The sequence below is a fragment of the Ornithorhynchus anatinus genome, chromosome X1 (genome assembly GCF_004115215.2).
Source record: "Ornithorhynchus anatinus isolate Pmale09 chromosome X1, mOrnAna1.pri.v4, whole genome shotgun sequence".
Taxonomy (NCBI): domain Eukaryota; kingdom Metazoa; phylum Chordata; class Mammalia; order Monotremata; family Ornithorhynchidae; genus Ornithorhynchus; species Ornithorhynchus anatinus.
The window spans coordinates 13,295,263-13,314,119 of NC_041749.1; the positions used below are offsets into that span (position 1 = coordinate 13,295,263).

Below are 18,857 nucleotides of genomic sequence, written 5' to 3' on the forward strand. Positions count from 1 at the left end.
CACCTCGTCCATAACTGGGAGTTGGCCTTTCAAAGTCTCATTTTCCTGCCACATTTAAGCACTAGTGGCTGAACTAACAAGATTGTTGGGATAATATTCCTGAGCTAATTTGGGGCAGCTTCACCCATTCATGCTGAACTGTCTAGTTGCTCAAAGGGCACTCATTTCCCTTGCCCTAGCCGAAATCTAATGGCCGTTTTTCCTGCATTCTGCTGCTCCCACTGGGACTGTAATCCTCTGAATATTCTTTAGGTTCTGCTGCCAGACATGTTGGTTAAATGCACCATAGGTTGGATTGAAGAAAGCCTTGGATATGCCTAAGTAGAGAAGGGCTACAACTTATCTAGAAGGAAACATTAACGAACAAACAAATCAATCATTTCAGAAAGTTGACAGTCCACACGCCTCTTAGGAGAGTCACGCTGAGGATTTTTTTTAAGTGGGCTCTCCGTCCTCTCTTCCCTCGTCCCTCTCACCCACCCCCCGCCTCAACTCTCTGCCGTGCACAGCTACGATCAATCATCTGTGACACATAACATTCCCAAAGTAAATTCCACCCTTCGTCCGTGAGGCTTCTAACTGCAGTTTATCATGTCCTCATCTCAAGACGCATACCTCCTCGGCTCCGGCCGGCCCGTGCCCCGGGCAAAGATCAGGCGGGCATGCCAATCTTCTACCTATCGACACATTCCAGGGAGCGGTGAGGCAAAGGTTAGCCCAGCTTTAACCAGCTGGCAAGTGGAAGGGAATTTCCGTGGAAAGAGCGCCGGCCTGGAAGTCAGAGGATGGTTGTTCGAATCCCGGCTCTGCCATTTACCTGCGGTGTGACTTTGGGCAAACCACTTAACTGCTCTATCACTCAGTTCCTTCATCTGTAAAACGGGGATTCAATACCTGTTCTCCTTGCCGTGTAGACTGTGAGCCCCTTATGGGACAGGGACTGTGCCTGACCTGATTATCTTATATAATAATAATACTTAAGTGCTTACTATGTGCCAAGCACTGTTCTAAGCTCTGGGGGAGATGCAAATTATCAGGTAAGACACAGTCTCTGCCCTACATGGGGCTTACAATCTTAATCCCCATTTTACAGATGAGGTTACTTCGGCACAAAGAAGTTAAGTGACGTGCCCAAGGTCACACAGCAGACAAATGTCGGGGCCGGGATTAGAATCCCCGTCCTTCTGACTCCTAGGCCCGGGCTCTACCCTTTAAGCTACGTTGCTTCTGTCTCTACCCCACTGCTCAGTATGGTCCTTAGCACACAGTAAGCCTGTAACCAATAATATTATCATCATTATTATCTTTCCCTTCCTTCTTCTCTCAGAACCCAGGGCTCATTGGTCTCCTATAAACTCAGGTTATAGGAACAGTGGGCATAGTGGGAGCCATGTTGGTCACTGGGGTTTCATCAAGTGCTTAATATGTAACGGTCACTGTACTAAGCACTGGGTTAGATACAAGTTAATCAGGTTGGACACAGTCGCTGTCTCACATAGGGCTCACAGCCTTCATCTCCCTTTTACAGATGAGATAATTGAGGCACTGAGAAGTTAAATGACTTGCCCAAGGTCACCCAGCAGACAAGTGGTGGAGTCAGAATTAGAAAGCAGGTCCTCTGACTCCCTGGCTCTTGCTCTTTCCACTACACACACTGCTCTCTTAATAATTAAACCCCTTCTACTAACAATTGGTAGATTTGATAGGACACTCAAAGTCATCAACTGACCAAATGTCCCTTATACATTCATTCAGTTGTATTTATTGAGCACTTACTTTGTGCAGAGCACTCTACTAAGCACTTGGAAAGTACAATTCAGCAATAAAGAGAGACAATCCCTGCACACAACGGGCTAACAGTCTAAAACAAGTAAACGGGCATCAAATAAATAGAATTATAGTTATATACATATATACATAAGTGCTGGAGGGTGGGGAGAGGGGGAGAAGAGCAGAGGGAGCGAGTCGAGGTGACGCAGGTGTGGGGGGGAGCTGAGGAAAAGGGGTCTTAATCTGGGAAGGCCTCTTGGAGGAGGTGCACCTTCAGTAGGTGCGTATCTCATGCAAATCACACCCCTGTCATGGACCCAAGCGGTGTCCCTGTCTAATCCCACCTCCCCTACTTGCCTGTTGTGTGTCCTTGGACAAGTCACTTAACTTCTCTGTGTCTTATTTTCCTCAGATTCAATACCTATTTTCCCAACCTCTTTGACTGTGAGCCCCATGTGGGACAGGGGCTGGATCTGACCTGATTATTTTGTGTCTACCCCAAGGCTTAGTTCTGTGCTTGGCCTATAGTAAGCATTTAAACACCTTTATCATTATTCATTCAATCATACTTATTGAGCACTTACTATGTGCAGAATTCTGTATTAAGCGCTAGGACAGTAAGATTTGGGAACAGAGAAAATCCCTACCCAACAACAGGCTCACAGTCTAGAAGACGGGCTCACGGTCTAGTTATTATTACATACCCTGGAGGTAGCAGTGCCTCTGACGAACATAAGAGGAGATCATATGAGTTTACTGACTAAAAAGCTTTTTGAAAACTCTCAAGTTTGCTCTAAGACATTATGAATTAGTCCATACTGTGTAACTATGTCCACAGGAAATAAGTAGTGGTCCTCTGCTTGTAGCTAACTGCCTTAAAAAAAGTTAAAAGGCATTTTGGTAATTTAGGACTCTGGGGGAAAAAGGTAAACGATAAGTTAAATCATATTCTACCTGTTCGGTTAATCGACCTTTTTGAAATGCTTCATCCCACAGAGTGCAAAATCGATCTCTCCTTTTTAATCGATGGAAGCTGGAGTATTGGCAAACGCCGTTTCCAAATCCAGAAGCAGTTCCTGAAAACCATGGTCCAAGCTCTCGATGTGGGCCCAGCTGGCCCACTCCTGGGAATTGTCCAGTACGGGTAAGGGTCAACATTCTCATCCAGAAATCATGCACTGCTCTAAGTGTGGTGAGATTTGAGTCACTACTGTCCACAAATTTCTTGGGCACCAACTACTTTCAGAAGTTGACTACAGGTAGGAAAAACAAGGCAAGCCATCTCACTTCTCCTTTGAAAAACTAGTATGGAAAAATACAGTACATATAACCTGAAAGGAGGGAGATTCATTTGGAGTTTGTGTCCGCTTCATTCTCCCATTAGATTAAAAGCCACTTGAGGCCAGGGATCGTGTCTTTTGCTCTAGTGTATGTCCTAAGTGTCTTATAAAGTGTACTGCACACAATAAGCAGTCAATAAATGTTAGTGAAGATGATGTAGTAAGCTGTTAGTAAACTGCTTTAAAAATTCATCAGAAAGAATGGCTTTCCAAGCCCTATATGCCCCTTGTTCAATAGGTACTTAATGAAGCAGTCTAAGAGAAGACTAATTGTCATCTACAATGTTCAGCTCTCTGCTTTCAGATATTTCTGGTATTTAAATGTGGCTTGGAAAAAAAAGGACAAGGAAGGATACCCAAAAAGGGCAAAGTTGGATAGGGCTCAGGGACGTCAGCAGTTAAGTGATCAGCAGTTCTTGTCCTATGCTGTCGTCGTCTCCGCCCCATAGCAACATCATGGACACATCTTTTCCAGAACGCCCCACCTCCATCTGCAATCATTCTGGTAGTGGATCCAAGAATTTTCTTGGTAAAAATCCGGAATTGGTTTACCATTGCCTCCTTCTATGCAGGAAACTTGAGACCCTGCCCTCGACTCTCTCCCGTGCCACTGCTGCCCAGCACAGGGGAGTTTTGACTTGTAGCAGATGGTCTTCCACTCGTTAGCCACTGCCCAAGTTAGCAATGGAATGGATAGGCCTCTGCTTGACTCTCCCTCCCATAGTCGAGACTGGTAGAGGACTGGAAACTTTCCCGGTGTGACCCTGAAAGGCAGTTGACAAATAATAGAGTGCTTAATAAATACCATTAGAAAACTAAACATAATTGGCCAACCTGTCAGAGTTACTTTACCATGACTCATTATCAGATTTGAAAAATACCAGAATATTAAACTTGTAAAATGAAAGGTTTTCTGCAGACACCCGTTTTAGAATGGGTATTCTTTAAGAACACAATTTAGCAAGTCAGGTTATAACTCTTCCCTTTTTTCTTTAGACCATCCTCAACTCTGAATGAAGGATATTTATTAATAATGTTGGTATTTGTTAAGCACTTACTATGTGCCGAGCACTGTTCTAAGCGCTGGGGTAGACACAGGGGAATCAGGTTGTCCCACGTGGGGCTCACAGTCTGCATCCCCATTTTACAGATGAGGTAACTGAGGCACCTAGAAGTTAAGTGACTTGCCCAAAGTCACACAGCTGACAAGTGACCGAGCCGGGATTCGAACACATGACCTCTGACTCCAAAGCCCGTGCTCTTTCCACTGAGCCACACTGCTTTAAGCACCTCACCAGAGTGAAACCTCTTTAAGGGCAGGGATCACACCTACCAACTCTATTGTAGTATAATCTCCCGAGTGCTCAGTACAGTGCTCTATGCTCGGTAAGCACTCAGTAAATACCATTGATGGATCGATTGAGGAGGGTCAGTGTCACGGTCTAGGGATGAGGGTTGTTGATTGCAAATTCTTTATGGGCAGAGAACATCTCTGCTAATTCTGCTAATAAGCGCTCGATAAATATGATTGATTGATTTTTCATCGATCCCGTCTGGTGGACCTAGGTAGTCCCAGTACCTGTAGCAGAATCCTTAGACAGATGCTGAATTCCATCAGGGTAATGGGAAGAGTTGATAATGAACTTGGCTTCTTGTAGCAGTTCCCTCATTCCTCAACCATGTGCTATAGTAAAATTCCATCAATAGGACAAGGCAGGCAATAGGAACCTTATTCAATAGTCAGTCGATCAACAGTATTTATTAAGCGCTTACTGGGTGCAGAACACCGTACTAAGGGCTAGAGAGAGTACAGTATAACAATATAACTGACACATTCTCTGCCCACAAATTTAAGAGTTAATCTTAAAATTAGAATTCATCTAAGAGAGGTTTTCTCCTCTTAATCTCAAAATGAAAGGAATATTTTAACTTGACTGTCCTAAATAGGAAGAGACATTACAAGGCATCCCATGGTTCATGAAGGTAAGAAGGCTGTGGCCTTTCTTCACCACCTTTTCGGATGACTGTGGAGAAAGCACTCAACTCTTTGATCTTTTATTTCAATCTTATTAATATTCTAAAGCCACTGGCTTGTTAGAATGACTAGAGCATATTGCAATTTTGTATTAACAGACCGATATTTATTAGCCTAAGTCACCTTCTTGCTGAACAGGATGTAGAAGACAATTAAGTGCTATATTAATAATTGTGGTATTTGTTAAGTGTTCACCATTCACCAAGCACTATATTAAGCTCTGGGGTAGATACAAAATAATCAGTTCCCATATGGGCCTCACAGTATAAGTAGGAGGGAGAACAGGTATTGGATCCCCATTTTGGAGATGAGGAAACTGAGCCACAGAGAAGTGACTTGCCCAAAGTCAGGTAAGTGGTGGTGTCAGGAATAGAACCCAGATCCTCCAACTCCCGGGACCATGCTCTTTCCACCAGCCCACACTGCTTCTCTAATTCTCATGCGCACACAAATCTCATTCCAAATATCTGATATGTATTTGATCATTAATATATGATCGTGTTCTATTTTGTTTATAAACATATATGGCATTGTTCTGATCATTTTGGGGGATCCTTACATCATTTCCTTTATTTGGCACTTTTGGTTAATACTCTTTTTCATGGAACCAATTTAAATCGCTAATCAGGATGTAGCAATATTTTATTTCCCTTTTCCAGCGAAGGAACAATTTCATGTAATCGAGTGGCAATAATTTCTGACTAATTGGCATTTCTTGTTCCAACCTATTAGAGACGACCCGACCACAGAATTCAACCTGAAGACTCATACGAATTCCAGAGACCTAAAGGCAGCCATAGAGAAAATTACCCAGAAAGGCGGGCTTTCCAATGTGGGTATGTCATCTGTGTTGGGCATAATTACAGCATCCTAGCATGAGAATGCAGCGATAATTTGTTTGCTTTCCTTCCATCCTTCTGTAAGGAGGGGATTTTAGCTGCAGTCCAAACGGCGACTCTATTTCCTCGGTAGAAGCCTAGGGAGGTTAAGTGACTTGACCAAGGTCACAAAGGAGGCTAGTGGCAGAGCTAAAATTAGAACCCAGATCTCCTGACTCCCAGTCCTGTGCAGGCCCGTACAGGAGACTATCAAAGGAATATCCTCACGGCGATTTAAGTGTTACCGTGTTAAGTGCTACATTTTGGGAGATTAAGTTGAATTCACTCTTTCCTCCAGGCAGGGCCCTCTCATTTGTCAACAAGAACTTCTTTTCTGATGCCAATGGCAACAGAGGAGGCGCAGCCAACGTAGCCGTCGTCATGGTCGACGGGTGGCCCACAGATCGAGTGGAGGAGTCTTCTCGGCTCGCACGAGAATCTGGCATCAATATTTTTTTCATCACCATTGAGGGAGCGGCTGAAAGTGAGAAGCAGAATGTGGTGGAACCCAACTTTGTGGATAAGGTAAGAGTTCCCTTTGGATATTTAAGCCTTTCGGACCACTTCCCAGCCTGGAATATGTAGTTAATGGCCTTTTTTTGGTCTCACTGGAGGGTTGGATTTTCTGATCCGATAGAGAACACAGAAGATTGATAATAATAATAATAATTATGGTATCTATTAAGCATTTACTATATGCCAAGCACTGTTCTAAGCACTGGCGTAGACACAAAGTAATCAGATTGTCCCACGTGGGGCTCACAATCTTAATCCCCATTTTACAGATGAGGTAACTGAGGCACAGAGAAGTTAAGTGGCTCGCCCAAGGTCACGCAACTGATAAGTGGCGGAGCCGGGATCAGAACCCGCATCCTCTGAATCCCAACCCCGTGCTCTTTCCACTAAGCCACACTGCTTCTCATCCCCGTTTGAAGTTTGTCTAGGAACACTTTTCAGGAAGAGAGGAACCAAAGATCCTTATCAGAGCTGAAAACCTTTAACAGATAATCGCTCCTCGGCCATAAGCGGAAAAATGAGGCCCTGACTGGCCAAGTAGAAAGTGATTTCAGGAAGGTTAGTCTCTCCTTTGGAAAACTTGCTACTGCAAGTGACGTTCCCATGGTGCTGGGTTCAGTCAACCTGCAGGAATGCCATCTATTATGTGGTCAGAAATCTCAGACCTGCCACACACATCACATCCAGCTTCCTGAAGTTCCTCATCCGGCTCATCTCTGCGCCATCCTGGACATCAAAAGGTCCCCAAAATGACTCTGGGTGGCTCAGGCAGCCGAGCATGTGCCAACGGAGGATGAGAATCGGTAAATAGTAGATCCGGCAAGCTGTTTGGGGGTGGAGGAGGGACTCAAATGGAAGACTGATGATGACGATTTCCACCTTTGTGCTGGACATCGGCATCCCCAAAACGGAGCTCATTCGGAAAGTTATCAGAGGCCGAATGAAATAAAGATTAGTGTCATTTTGCTGAGAAACTCCACCGAATGTTTCACTTCAGTCAAATTTATCGAATGCTTATTGTGTGCAGAGCACTGTACTAAGCACTTGGGAGAGTGCAATAAAACAAGAAACTGACGCATCCCCTGCCCACAGCGAGCTTACCGTCTAGAGGACTGACCCTACAACTGCATGCAGCTTCTACCATTTAGAAGGTGGGCATAACTAGTCCCGATTTCACCCATGTGGAGGCAGAACAACCACCACAGAACAGTAGAGTACAGCAGTACAGTAATAATAATCATAATCCTGATAATAATAAAAATAAAAATGGTATTTCTTAAGCACTAACTTTGGGCCAAGCACTGGTACTAAGCACTGGGGTAGGTACAAGATAATCAGTTTGGACACAGTCTATGTCCTCATGGGACTCACACTTTAAGTAGGATTTAATCCTTATTTTATCAGATGAGGAAACTGAGGCACCGATAAGTTAAATGACTTGCCCAAGGCCACACAGCAGGCAAGTAGCAGAGCCGGGATCAGAACCCAGGTCATTCATTCATTCTGTCGTATTTATTGAGCTCTTACTGTGTGCAAAGCACTGTACTAAGTGCTTGGAAGAGTATCCTGCAACAACAGACAGACACATTTCCTGGCCGCAGCGAGTCACAGTCCAGAAGGGGAGACAGACATTAATATATATTAATTAATAAGACCTTATTTATGGTGTATTAATGTTTCTAATTTTATTATTTGATATTGTCATTTATTATTTATGAAGATTGGGAGGTCCTCTGCCTCCCAGGCCCATGCCCTTTCCACTAGGCCACACTGCTTCATAAACCACCACTGCCAATCTGGGATGAAACTTCACGACTCCAGACATCCCCCAGTTCCTCTGGCTTTAGGGGCTGCTGCTAATGAGGAATGGGCAGCGGGCCAGTGGAACAACCTGGTGTGTGAATGCTTGGCTGCCTGAGAGAAGTTGAGCTTGGAGATCACTGTTAGTAATAATAATAGTATTTAGTAAGGCCTTACTATGTGCCAAGCGCTGTACAAGGAGGTGGCGTAATCGTATGGGGCTTCCAGTCTAAGGATGAGGCAGAACAGCTAGTGATTCCCTATTTTAAAGATGAGGAAACTGAGGCATGGAGGAGTGAAGTGACTTTCCCAAGCTCACACAGCAGGCTGAGCCTCTAGACGGTAAATTCATGGGGGGCAGGTGATGTGTCTGCTTATTGTTGTAGCGTGCTCTCCCAAGCACTTAGTACAGTGCTCTGCACACGATATGTGCTCAATAGATGATTGAATGAATGAATGGATGAATGAGTGAACTGGCATGAGAACCCAGGTCCTCTGACTCCCAAACCTATGGTTTTTCCACAAAGCCAAGCCACTGCAGGACATCCTATGCAAATAGCACAACACTGAGGGACTAACCCAGAAGCTCGCTGATTACAGTCCTCTCCCCCACACCAAGAATTTCTGGCACCGCTGGAGTTCTGAAACCAATTAGGAAACTAGGAGGTTGTACACCGTGACGATTCTGTGATCCTGGATGTCCCTCATCTTCAGAGTATTGTCTGGCTCCTCCAGAACTAGTGTACGTGGCCACCGCACTCAAATCCCATCTCTCCAGCCCAATCCTCTTCTCCCTCCCCAAGCCTCTGCTTAGCTGCCCTTCACCAGGATATTCACCCCAGGTCCACTCAACCCCAGTGAGGGGCTGGTGGGGACATTCAGAATCCAAAACCTAAGAGTTAAAGCTGATCATCAATCAATCATTCATTCAATCAGTCAGTCATATTTATAGAGTGCTTACTGTGTGCCGAACACTGTACTAAGCGCTTGGAAAGTACAATACTGCGATAGAGACAATCCCTGCCTACAATGGGCCTACAGTCTAGAGGATTTAAAAGGTTACTTTAGATTTAAGGATCTAGAGTGCTCGATCATATTTACTAAGCACACTTTACTAAGCACTTGGGAGAGTACAGGAAAACAATATAACAAAGTTGGTAGACAGGTTCCCTGCCCACAGAAAGTTTGCAATCTAGAGGGGGAAACAGACATTAATATAAATAAATGAATTAGGTATATGCACATAAGTTTTGTGGGGCTGAGGGAGCAGTAAATAAAGGGAGCAAATCCAAGTCCAAGAGTGAGGCAGAAGGGAATGAGAGAAGAGAAAACGAGAGCATAGTCTGGGAAGGCCTCTTGGAGGAGATGTGCCTTCGATAAGGCTTTGAAGGTGGGGAGAGTGATCACGAAGCGATTAACATATTTCATCCAGGGTAATGTTGAAATAGGTTTAAGAGAAGCAGGGCTGCCTAGTGGATAGAGCACAGGTCTGGGAATCAGAGAGATCTGGGTTCTAATCCCAGTTCCACCACCTATCTGCTGTGTGACCACAGACAAGTCACTTCACTACTCAGTCACCTCATCCATAAAACAGGGATGTGAGGCCCAGGTGGGACAAGGACTGCGTCCTACCTGATTTGCTCGTATCCACCCCAGCGTTTAGTATAGTGCCTGGCACATAGTGAGTGCTTCACCAATACCCCATTCATTATGATCATCATAAGGACCAGAAAGGCAGTCACAGCTGGACACCCGATCCCAACAGGACTTCTGATCGTATGCTCGACCTCACCCACAGGCTGTTTGCAGGAGAAATGGCTTCTACTCACTTAACGTGCCGAGCTGGTTCGGCCTCCAGAAGGTCGCGCGGCCGCTGGCGAAACGAGTGTGTGACACCCACCGCCTGGCCTGCAGCAAGACCTGCTTGAACTCGGCCGACGTCGGCTTCGTCATCGACGGCTCCAGCAGCGTGGGGACGGGCAACTTCCGGACGGTCCTCCAGTTCGTGGCCAACATCAGCAAGGAGTTCGAGGTGTCCGACACGGACACGCGCGTCGGAGCCGTGCAGTACACCTACGAGCAGCGCCTGGAGTTCGGATTTGACCAGCACCGCACCAAGTCCGACCTGCTGAGCGCCATCAAGAGGGTCAATTACTGGAGCGGGGGGACCAGCACCGGGGCGGCTATCCGTTACGCTTTGGAGCGGCTCTTCGAGAAGTCCAAGCCCAACAAGAGAAAACTAATGATCGTCATCACCGACGGCAGGTCCTACGATGACGTCCGGATCCCCGCCTTGGCTGCTCACCGAAAAGGTGAGCGAAAGCGGTAGGAGCAGAGTACCGGTGGAGTGGCAGTAATCTAGCGATAGTAGCAGCACAGTAGTGTAGTAGTGGTAGTAATATAGTACTGGGACAGTCATAATACTGGTGTAGTAGTACTAGTATAGTAATAGTAGCAGAGTAGTGCAGTACTAGTATAATACAGACCAACTTTTAATGGAAAAAATTCAGATTCTGGCAGCCAAACGGAGAGTAGTACAGTAGTAGTATAATGTAGTAGTACTACAGTGGCATTGTAGTCGTAGAGTAGAATAGTAGTAAGAGTGTAGTAGTACAATACTGTAGTAGTCTAGTAGTGTAGTAGCAATGTAGTAGAATAGCAGTAATAGCAGAGTAGTGCAGTAGTAGTATAATATGGTAGTAGTAGAGTAGTATAGTAGAATAGTAGTAATAGCAGAGTAGTGCAGTAGTAGTATAATAATGTAGTGATAGAGTAGCATAGTAGTTCTAGTCGAGTAGAAGAGTAGTAATAGCATAGTACTGCAGTAGTAGTATCATGTAGTAGTAGTATAGTAGTTTAGTAGTGGTAGCATAGTAGTGCAGTGGTAGTATAATAATGTAGTGATAGAGTAGCATAATAGTTCTAGTTGAGTAGAAGAGTAGTAATAGCATAGTACTGCAGTAGTAGTATCATGTAGTAGTAGTATAGTAGTTTAGTAGTAGTAGCATAATAGTGCAGTTGTAGTATAATAATGTAGTAGTAGCATTGTAGTGTTAGTAGAGTAGAATAGTAGTAATAAAAGAGTACTGCAGTAGTAGTATAATGTAGTAGTAGTAGTAGTATAGCAATGTAGTAGTAGCATAGTAGTGCAGCAGTAGTATAATAATGTAGTAATAATAATGTTGGCATTTGTTAAGCGCTCACTATGCACAGAGCACTGTTCTAAGCGCTGGGGGAGATACAGGGCAATCAGGTCATCCCACGTGAGGCTCACAGTTAATCCCCATTTTTCAGATGAGGTAACTGAGGCACAGAGAAATTAAGTGACTTGCCCACCGTCACCCAGCTGACAGGTGGCAGAGCTGGGAGTCGAACCCATGACCCCTGGCTCCCAAGCCCGGGCTCTTTCCACTGAGCCACGCTGCTTCTCTGTAGTAGAGTAGAATAGTAGTGTAGTACAATAGTAGTAATAGCAGAGTAGTGCAGTAGTAGTATAATAATGTAGAAGTAGAGTAGCATAGTAGTACTAGTAGAATAGTAGTAATAGCTTAGTACTGCAGCAGTAGTATCATGTAGTAGTATAGTAGTGTAGTAGTAGTAGCATAGTGCAGTAGTAGTATAATAATGTAGTAGTATAGTAACATTGTGGTATTAATAGAGTAGAATAGTAGTAATAAAAGAGTACTGCAGTAGTAGTATAATGTAGTAGTAGTATAGCAATGTAGTAGTAGTAGCAGAGTAGTGCAGTAGTAGTATAATAATGTAGTAATAATAATGTTGGCATTTGTTAAGCGCTCACTATGCGCAGAATACTGTTCTAAGCACTGGGGGAGATACAGGGCAATCAGGTCATCCCACGTGAGGCTCACAGTTAATCCCCATTTTACAGATGAGGTAACTGAGGCACAGAGAAATTAAGTGACTTGCCTACCGTCACCCAGCTGACAGGTGGCAGAGCCGGGAGTCAAACCCATGACCCCTGGCTCCCTAGCCCGGGCCCTTTCCACTGAGCCACGCTGCTTCTCTGTAGTAGAGTAGAATAGTAGTGTAGTAGAATAGTAGTAATAGCAGAGTAGTGCAGTAGTAGCATAATAATGTAGTAGTAGTATAATAGCATCGTAGTATTAGTAGAGTAGAATAGTAGTAATAAAAGAGTACTGCAGTAGTAGTATAATGTAGTAGTAGTATAGCAATGTAGTAGTAGTAGCAGAGTAATGCAGTAGTAGTATAATAATGTAGTTGTAGTATAGTAGTAGTGTAGTAGTAGAGTAGTAATAACATAGTAGAGCAGTAGTAGTAATATAGTGGCATCGGAGTACTAGTAGAGAAGAATAGTAGTAATAACAGAGTACTGCAGTAGTAGTATAATGTAGTTGTAATATAGCAATGTAGTAGTAGTAGCATAGAAGTGCAATAGTAGTATAATAAAGTAGTAGCATAGTGTAATAGTAATGTAGTAGTATAGTAGTAATAGCATAGTAGCACAGTAGTAGTACAATACTGTAGTAGTATAGTAGTATAGTACTAGTGTAGTGGAATAGTAGTAGTAACAGAGTAGTGCAGTAGTAGTAGTACAGTAGCGTGGGAGTACTAGTAGAGTGGAGCAGTAGTAATAATGATGTTGGTATTTGTTAAGTGCTTACTATGTGCAGAGGACCGTTCTGCAGAGCACTGGGATAGATACAGGGTAATCAGGTCGTCCCACGTGAGGCTCACAGTTAATCCCCATTTTCCAGATGAGGTAACTGAGGCCCAGAGAAGTGAAGCGACTTGCCCACAGTCACACAGCTGACGAATGGCAGAGCCGGGATTCGAGCCCATGACCTCTGACTCCCAAGCCCGGGCTCTTTCTACTGAGCCATGCTGCTTGTCTAGTAATAGCATAGTACTCAGTAGTGGTATAATAATGTAGTAGTAGTGTAGTAGAATAGTAGTAATAGCATAGTAGTGCAGTAGTAGTGTAATGTAGTGGTAGTATACTAATGTAGTAGTAGTGTAGTAGTAGTATAGCGATGTAGTGGGAAGCAGCGTGGCTCAGTGGAAAGAGCCTGGGCTTCGGAGTCAGAGGTCATGAGTTCGACTCCCGGCTCTGACACTTGTCAGCTGTGTGACTGTGGGCGAGTCACTTCACTTCTCTGGGCCTCAGTCACCTCATCTGGAAAATGGGGGTTAACTGTGAGCCTCACCTGGGACAACCTGATTACCCTGTAACTACCCCAGCGCTTAGAACAGTGCTCTGCACATAGTAAGCGCTTAACCAATACCAACATTATTAGTAGTGGTAGTGTAGTAGTAGAGTAGAATAATAGTAATAGCATAGCAGTGCAGTAGTAGTACATCAATGTAGTAGTAGTATAGTAGCATAGTAGTAGAGTAGAATAGTAGTGATAGCATAGTAGTGCAATAGTAGCAGTATGGCTCAGTGGAAAGAGCACGGGCTTGGGAGTGAGAGGTCATGGGTTCAAATCCCCGCTCGGCCACTTGTCAGCTGTGTGACTGTGGGCAAGTCACTTCACTTCTCTGGGCCTCAGTTACCTCATCTGTAAAATGGGGATTAACTGTGAGCGTCACGTAGGACAACCTGATGACCCTGTATCTCCCCCAGTGCTTAGAACAGTGCTCTGCACATAGTAAGCGCTCAATAAATACTATTGAATGAATGAATGGTAGTAGTGTAGTAGTAGAGTACTAATAGCATAGTAGTGCAGTAGTAGTAGTACAATAATGCAGTAGTAGTCTAGTAGTGTATTAGCAGTGTAGTAGAATAGTAATAATAATAATGTTGGTATTTGTTAAGCGCTTACTATGCGCAGAGCACTGTTCTAAGTGCTGGGGCAGATACAGGGCAATCAGGTTGTCCCAAGTGAGGCTCACAGTTAATCTCCATTTTACAGATGAGGTAACTGAGGCACAGAGAAGTGAAGTGACTTGCCCACAGTCACACAGCTGACAAGCAGCAGATCTGGGATTCGAACCCATGACCTCTGACTCCCAAGCCCGGGCTCTGTAGTAATAGCATAGTAGTGCAGGAGTAGTATAATAATATAGTAGTAGTATAGTAGCATTGTAGCAGTAGAGTGGTGTACTATTGCTATTACGTTAGTAATAGTACTAGTGTAGTAATAGTACAGTAGTAGTAGTAGCATAGGACTGCAGTAGTAGTATAATAATGTAGTTGTAGTGTAGTAGCATTGTAGTAGTATAGTAGAATAGTAGTAATAGCATAGCAGTGCAGTCGTAGTACAATAATGTAATAGTAGTAGTATTAGTAACGTAGTAGTATTGTAGTAGTAGTATAGTAGAATAGTAGTAAGCATAGTAGCATAGTAGTAGTACAATAATGTGATAGTAGTAGTATTAGTACGTAGCATGGTATTGTAGTAGTAGCATGGTAGAATAGTAGTGCGCATAGTAGCATAGTAGTAGTACAATAATGTCAGAGTAGTAGTATTAGTAGCGTAGTAGTATTGTAGTAGTAGCATAGTAGAATAGTAGTGAGCATAGTAGCGTAGTAGTACAATAATGTGATAGTAGTAGTATTAGTAGCATAGTAGTATTGTAATAGTAGCATAGTAGAATAGTAGTGAGCATAGTAGTGTAGTAGTAGTACAATGTGATAGTAGTATTAATAGCATAGTAGTATTGTAGTAGTAGCAGAGTAGAATAGTAGTGAGCATAGTAGCATAGTAGTAGTACAATAATGTGAGAGTAGTAGTATTAGTAGCGTAGTAGTATTGTAGTAGTAGCAGAGTAGAATAGTAGTGAGCATAGTAGCATAGTAGTAGTAGTACAATAATGTGAGAGTAGTAGTATTAGTAGTGTAGTAGTATTGTAGTACTAGCATAATAGAATAGTGAGCATAGTAGCAGTACAATAATGTGATAGTAGTAGTATTAGTAGCGTAGTAGTATTGTAGTAGTAGCATAGTAGAATAGTAGTGAGCATAGTAGCATAGTAGTAGTAGTACAATAATGTGAGAGTAGTAGTATTAGTAGCGTAGTAGTATTGTAGTACTAGCATAATAGAATAGTGAGCATAGTAGCGTAGTAGTAGTACAATAATGTGATAGTAGTATTAGTAGCGTAGTAGTATTGTAGTAGTAGCATAGTAGAATAGTAGTGAGCATAGTAGCATAGTAGTGGTACAATAATGTGAGAGTAGTAGTATTAGTAGCATAGTAGTATTGTAGTAGTAGCATAGTAGAATAGTAGTGAGCATAGTAGCGTAGTAGTAGTAGTACAATAATGTGAGAGTAGTAGTATTAGTAGCGTAGTAGTATTGTAGTACTAGCATAATAGAATAGTGAGCATAGTAGCGTAGTAGTAGTACAATAATGTGATAGTAGTAGTATTAGTAGCATAGTAGTATTGTAGTAGCATAGTAGAATAGTAGTGAGCATAGTAGCATAGTAGTGGTACAATAATGTGAGAGTAGTATTAGTAGCATAGTAGTATTGAAGTAGTAGTATAGTAGAATAGTAGTGAGCATAGTAGCGTAATAGTAGTACAATAATGTGATAGTAGTAGTATTGGTAGAGTAGGAGTATTGTAGTAGTAGAGTAGTAATAGCGTCGTAGTGTAGTAGTAGTGCAATACTGTAGTAGTAGTATAGTAGCGTAGTAGTATTGTAGTGGTAGAGTAGTAATAGCATAGTAGTGCAGTAGTAGTATAATAATGTAGTAGTAACAGTGGAGTAGGAGTAGTAGATTTTAATAGTAGTAAAATAGTGGCAATAGTAGTGTAGTGAGAGTAGTAGTAGAATAGTAGCAGCAGCAGCAGCAGCAATTACGGAGTCCCCTATTCCCCTCTTTTCCCTGGCTCACTCTCCTTCTGTGTCATCTCTCTACTTTGATCTCTGACCTTTGAACCTGCGATATTCACCCCACCCCTAACCCCACAGCACACCCGTCCATCTCTTTACGTATTACAAATCACTTATTCATCCATTCGATTGTATTTATCGAGCACTCACCGTGCGCAAAGCACTGTACCGAGCGCTTCTATTAATGTCCGTCTCCCCCTCTAGACCGGTAGCTCGTTGGGGCAGCGCCTATGCCCGCTAATTCCGTGGTGCCCGACCCTCGGTACGGTGCTCAGCACACAGTAAGCTCTGGACGGATACCGTCGATCCATCGACTGATCGATCCGGGGGCTGATGATGACACTTACTGAATTTCAGCCTCTGAAGCGCTCAGCCGAGACCCTTATCCCCACTTTACGCACGAAGAAACTGAGGCAGGGGATCGTCCCGTTCTGGTAACTCCCTAACCTCGACTCGAATGGCGTCTGGCTTGATCCGATACGAGGCCTGTTCCTTGGTGAGCTTCCCTCCGGCGAGCCGAGAGGACCCCATGATTCGAGCTGTGCAGCCGCATCAGGCGGGGAACAAAATCAAGTCGGCCTGGTGGGAGGGCCCAGGCTTCTTCTTCTTCTCCCACTGCTAGGGGCCTGGTCTGTCTGGGGAGAGCTGGTCAGGGGGAGGGCAGACGGGACTCAGGACACTTTTAATATCTCCTTCCCTCCGGCTTCATCCTCCGCCGAGTTGAAGTCCGGGGAAGCCGAAACCGAAACGAGTGAGTTCTGACCAGGTTGTCGCCGCTGCTGGGAAGCAGGAACCGAGTCACCTCGGGTGTCCGACAGCTGCGCGAAGACCCCAGGCCAACTTTAAATGGAAAAAATCAGATTCTGGCAGCCAAACGGTGAATTGTTCAGTTCCGAGCAAGGTTGGCCAAGAATCTGGCCTGCCGGGGGACTCCGAGAGCCCCCTGTTATTGCCAGCCGGTGGGTTGCCTGCTGTCCATCAGCTACCGATGCCCAAAAACGGGAGAGCAGCTAGACCCGTCGGATTTTCAGTTGAGCAGGTCTTTTGGTCCATCTGACCGGAGGCCTAGTCAGAACCACCTTGGCCTCTGCTCGTGCCCGGCCTGGACTGGTATCGCTTGTGACCCAGCAGCTGAAGAGTCGAGAAAACACTTCTTTGGGCACCAAGGTGGAATCTTGGTTCCAGAAATCAGTCAATCACTTGTACTTCTTGGGAGCTTACTGTGTCGAGCGCTGAGGTAAGTGCTTGGGAGAGTTTAGTCGAGGTAGGAGTCTGATCTTCTATATTGAGGGATTGTGTTCCTTGTTCTTTCTTCTTCTTCAAATGCCTCGAGTCGTTTCCATCCCATAGCGACTCCACGGGCACATCCTCTTCAGAACCTCCCATCTTCTGTCATGAAGTCATTCTGGTATGTCTTTTCTTATCTTTAACCTGTGTCATATTTGGCAATTCGCCTTCCCCTTTCTTCCATGAGATTGTAATCTCTTTGAGGGCAGGGATTTTTATCTCTTACTTCCATTTGAGGGTCGCCAAGCCCCCGATAAAGGCCCCTGTGCGGTGCTCAGTAAATGCTGCTGTGGCTGACAAATGTTGATGTCGATGAGGTTGAAGGACAGTGATTCCACCGGGATTTTTCGAGGTGGTCTTTGGTATCTCTTCCTCCAGAAAAGCCTTCCTGAATGTAAACTTGGGTTCCCGTGTGGAACGTGGGAGCCCTCTGAAGCACGGCCCTTAGACGATTTGTCTGACTCCTGTGAATTCTTCTTCCTTAGGCGTGATAACCTATGCGATAGGCATCACGTGGGCGGCTCAGGACGAACTGGAGGTGATGGCCAGCGACCCCGACAAGGACCATGCCTTCTTTGTGGATGAATTTGACAACCTCTATACCTTCGTTCCTCAGATCATCCAGAACATTTGTACAGAGTTTAATGCGCAGCCACGGAATTGAGCTTAAAGCCCAGCACGAGGACAAAATCTTGCGCTGCTCAGCAAGAGAACCACAGAAATACCTTCCCCATACTAGCCCCCGGCAGAAGTCCTAGGTATAATGTGTGGTGACACTTTACATCTAGGAGAAGTTGAGTCTTAGACCTGGGTATAGACCGGACTCTAGAGGCTGAAGCATCTTTCTTCCCCTTCCCCCCCCCCACCCCTTACCCTTTCAGTAGTTCCAAACTTGGAATTAGGTAGAGTGATAATTATATTGATACAGTGAGCTCAGCAGGAAATCATGCATTCAGGACCTTTCGTTTCCAGAAGAAATTTTTACTTAGGCGTGGAGAGGCGGGGTGACATGTTAAACAGGCACAACCTCCCTTTCAGCTGTGCTAATGTAAAAGATGTTTCATTAAATGCTTAAAATAACCAAACTATGGTTTCTTTGCTGTGTTTCATTTTCAATCAGATACACTTCCCTTATTTTATGGCATATTTTAAGCACTTACTCTGTGTCAAACGTTGTTCTAAACACTAGGGTAAATACAAATTTATCACGTTGGACATAGTCCCTGTCTCATTTGGGTCTCACAGTCCAAGTTGGAGGGAGGAAGGTTTTATCCCTATTTTACAGGTGAGATAACTGAAGCACAGAGAAGTTAAATGACACACAACGGGCACCTGACAGAGGCAAGATTAGAACGCAGGTCTTCCGACTCCCAGGTCTGTACTCTTTCCACTAATTCAAGCTGCTTCTCC

General features: G+C 44.2%; 1 protein-coding gene across 1 annotated transcript in view; it reads left to right on the forward strand.

The window, feature by feature from the left end:
• The window catches only part of VIT (vitrin), a 76,634-nt gene extending 58,112 nt beyond the window's left edge, over positions 1 to 18,522 (forward strand). Inside the window, exons 11-15 of the mRNA XM_029049973.2 lie at positions 2,767 to 2,914; positions 5,878 to 5,981; positions 6,322 to 6,548; positions 10,138 to 10,651; positions 17,933 to 18,522. Of these exons, the coding sequence (XP_028905806.1) occupies positions 2,767 to 2,914; positions 5,878 to 5,981; positions 6,322 to 6,548; positions 10,138 to 10,651; positions 17,933 to 18,111 (1,172 nt within the window). The 3' untranslated portion in view covers positions 18,112 to 18,522. The remainder of the gene's footprint in view (positions 1 to 2,766; positions 2,915 to 5,877; positions 5,982 to 6,321; positions 6,549 to 10,137; positions 10,652 to 17,932) is intronic.
• Positions 18,523 to 18,857: the final 335 nt, after the last annotated feature.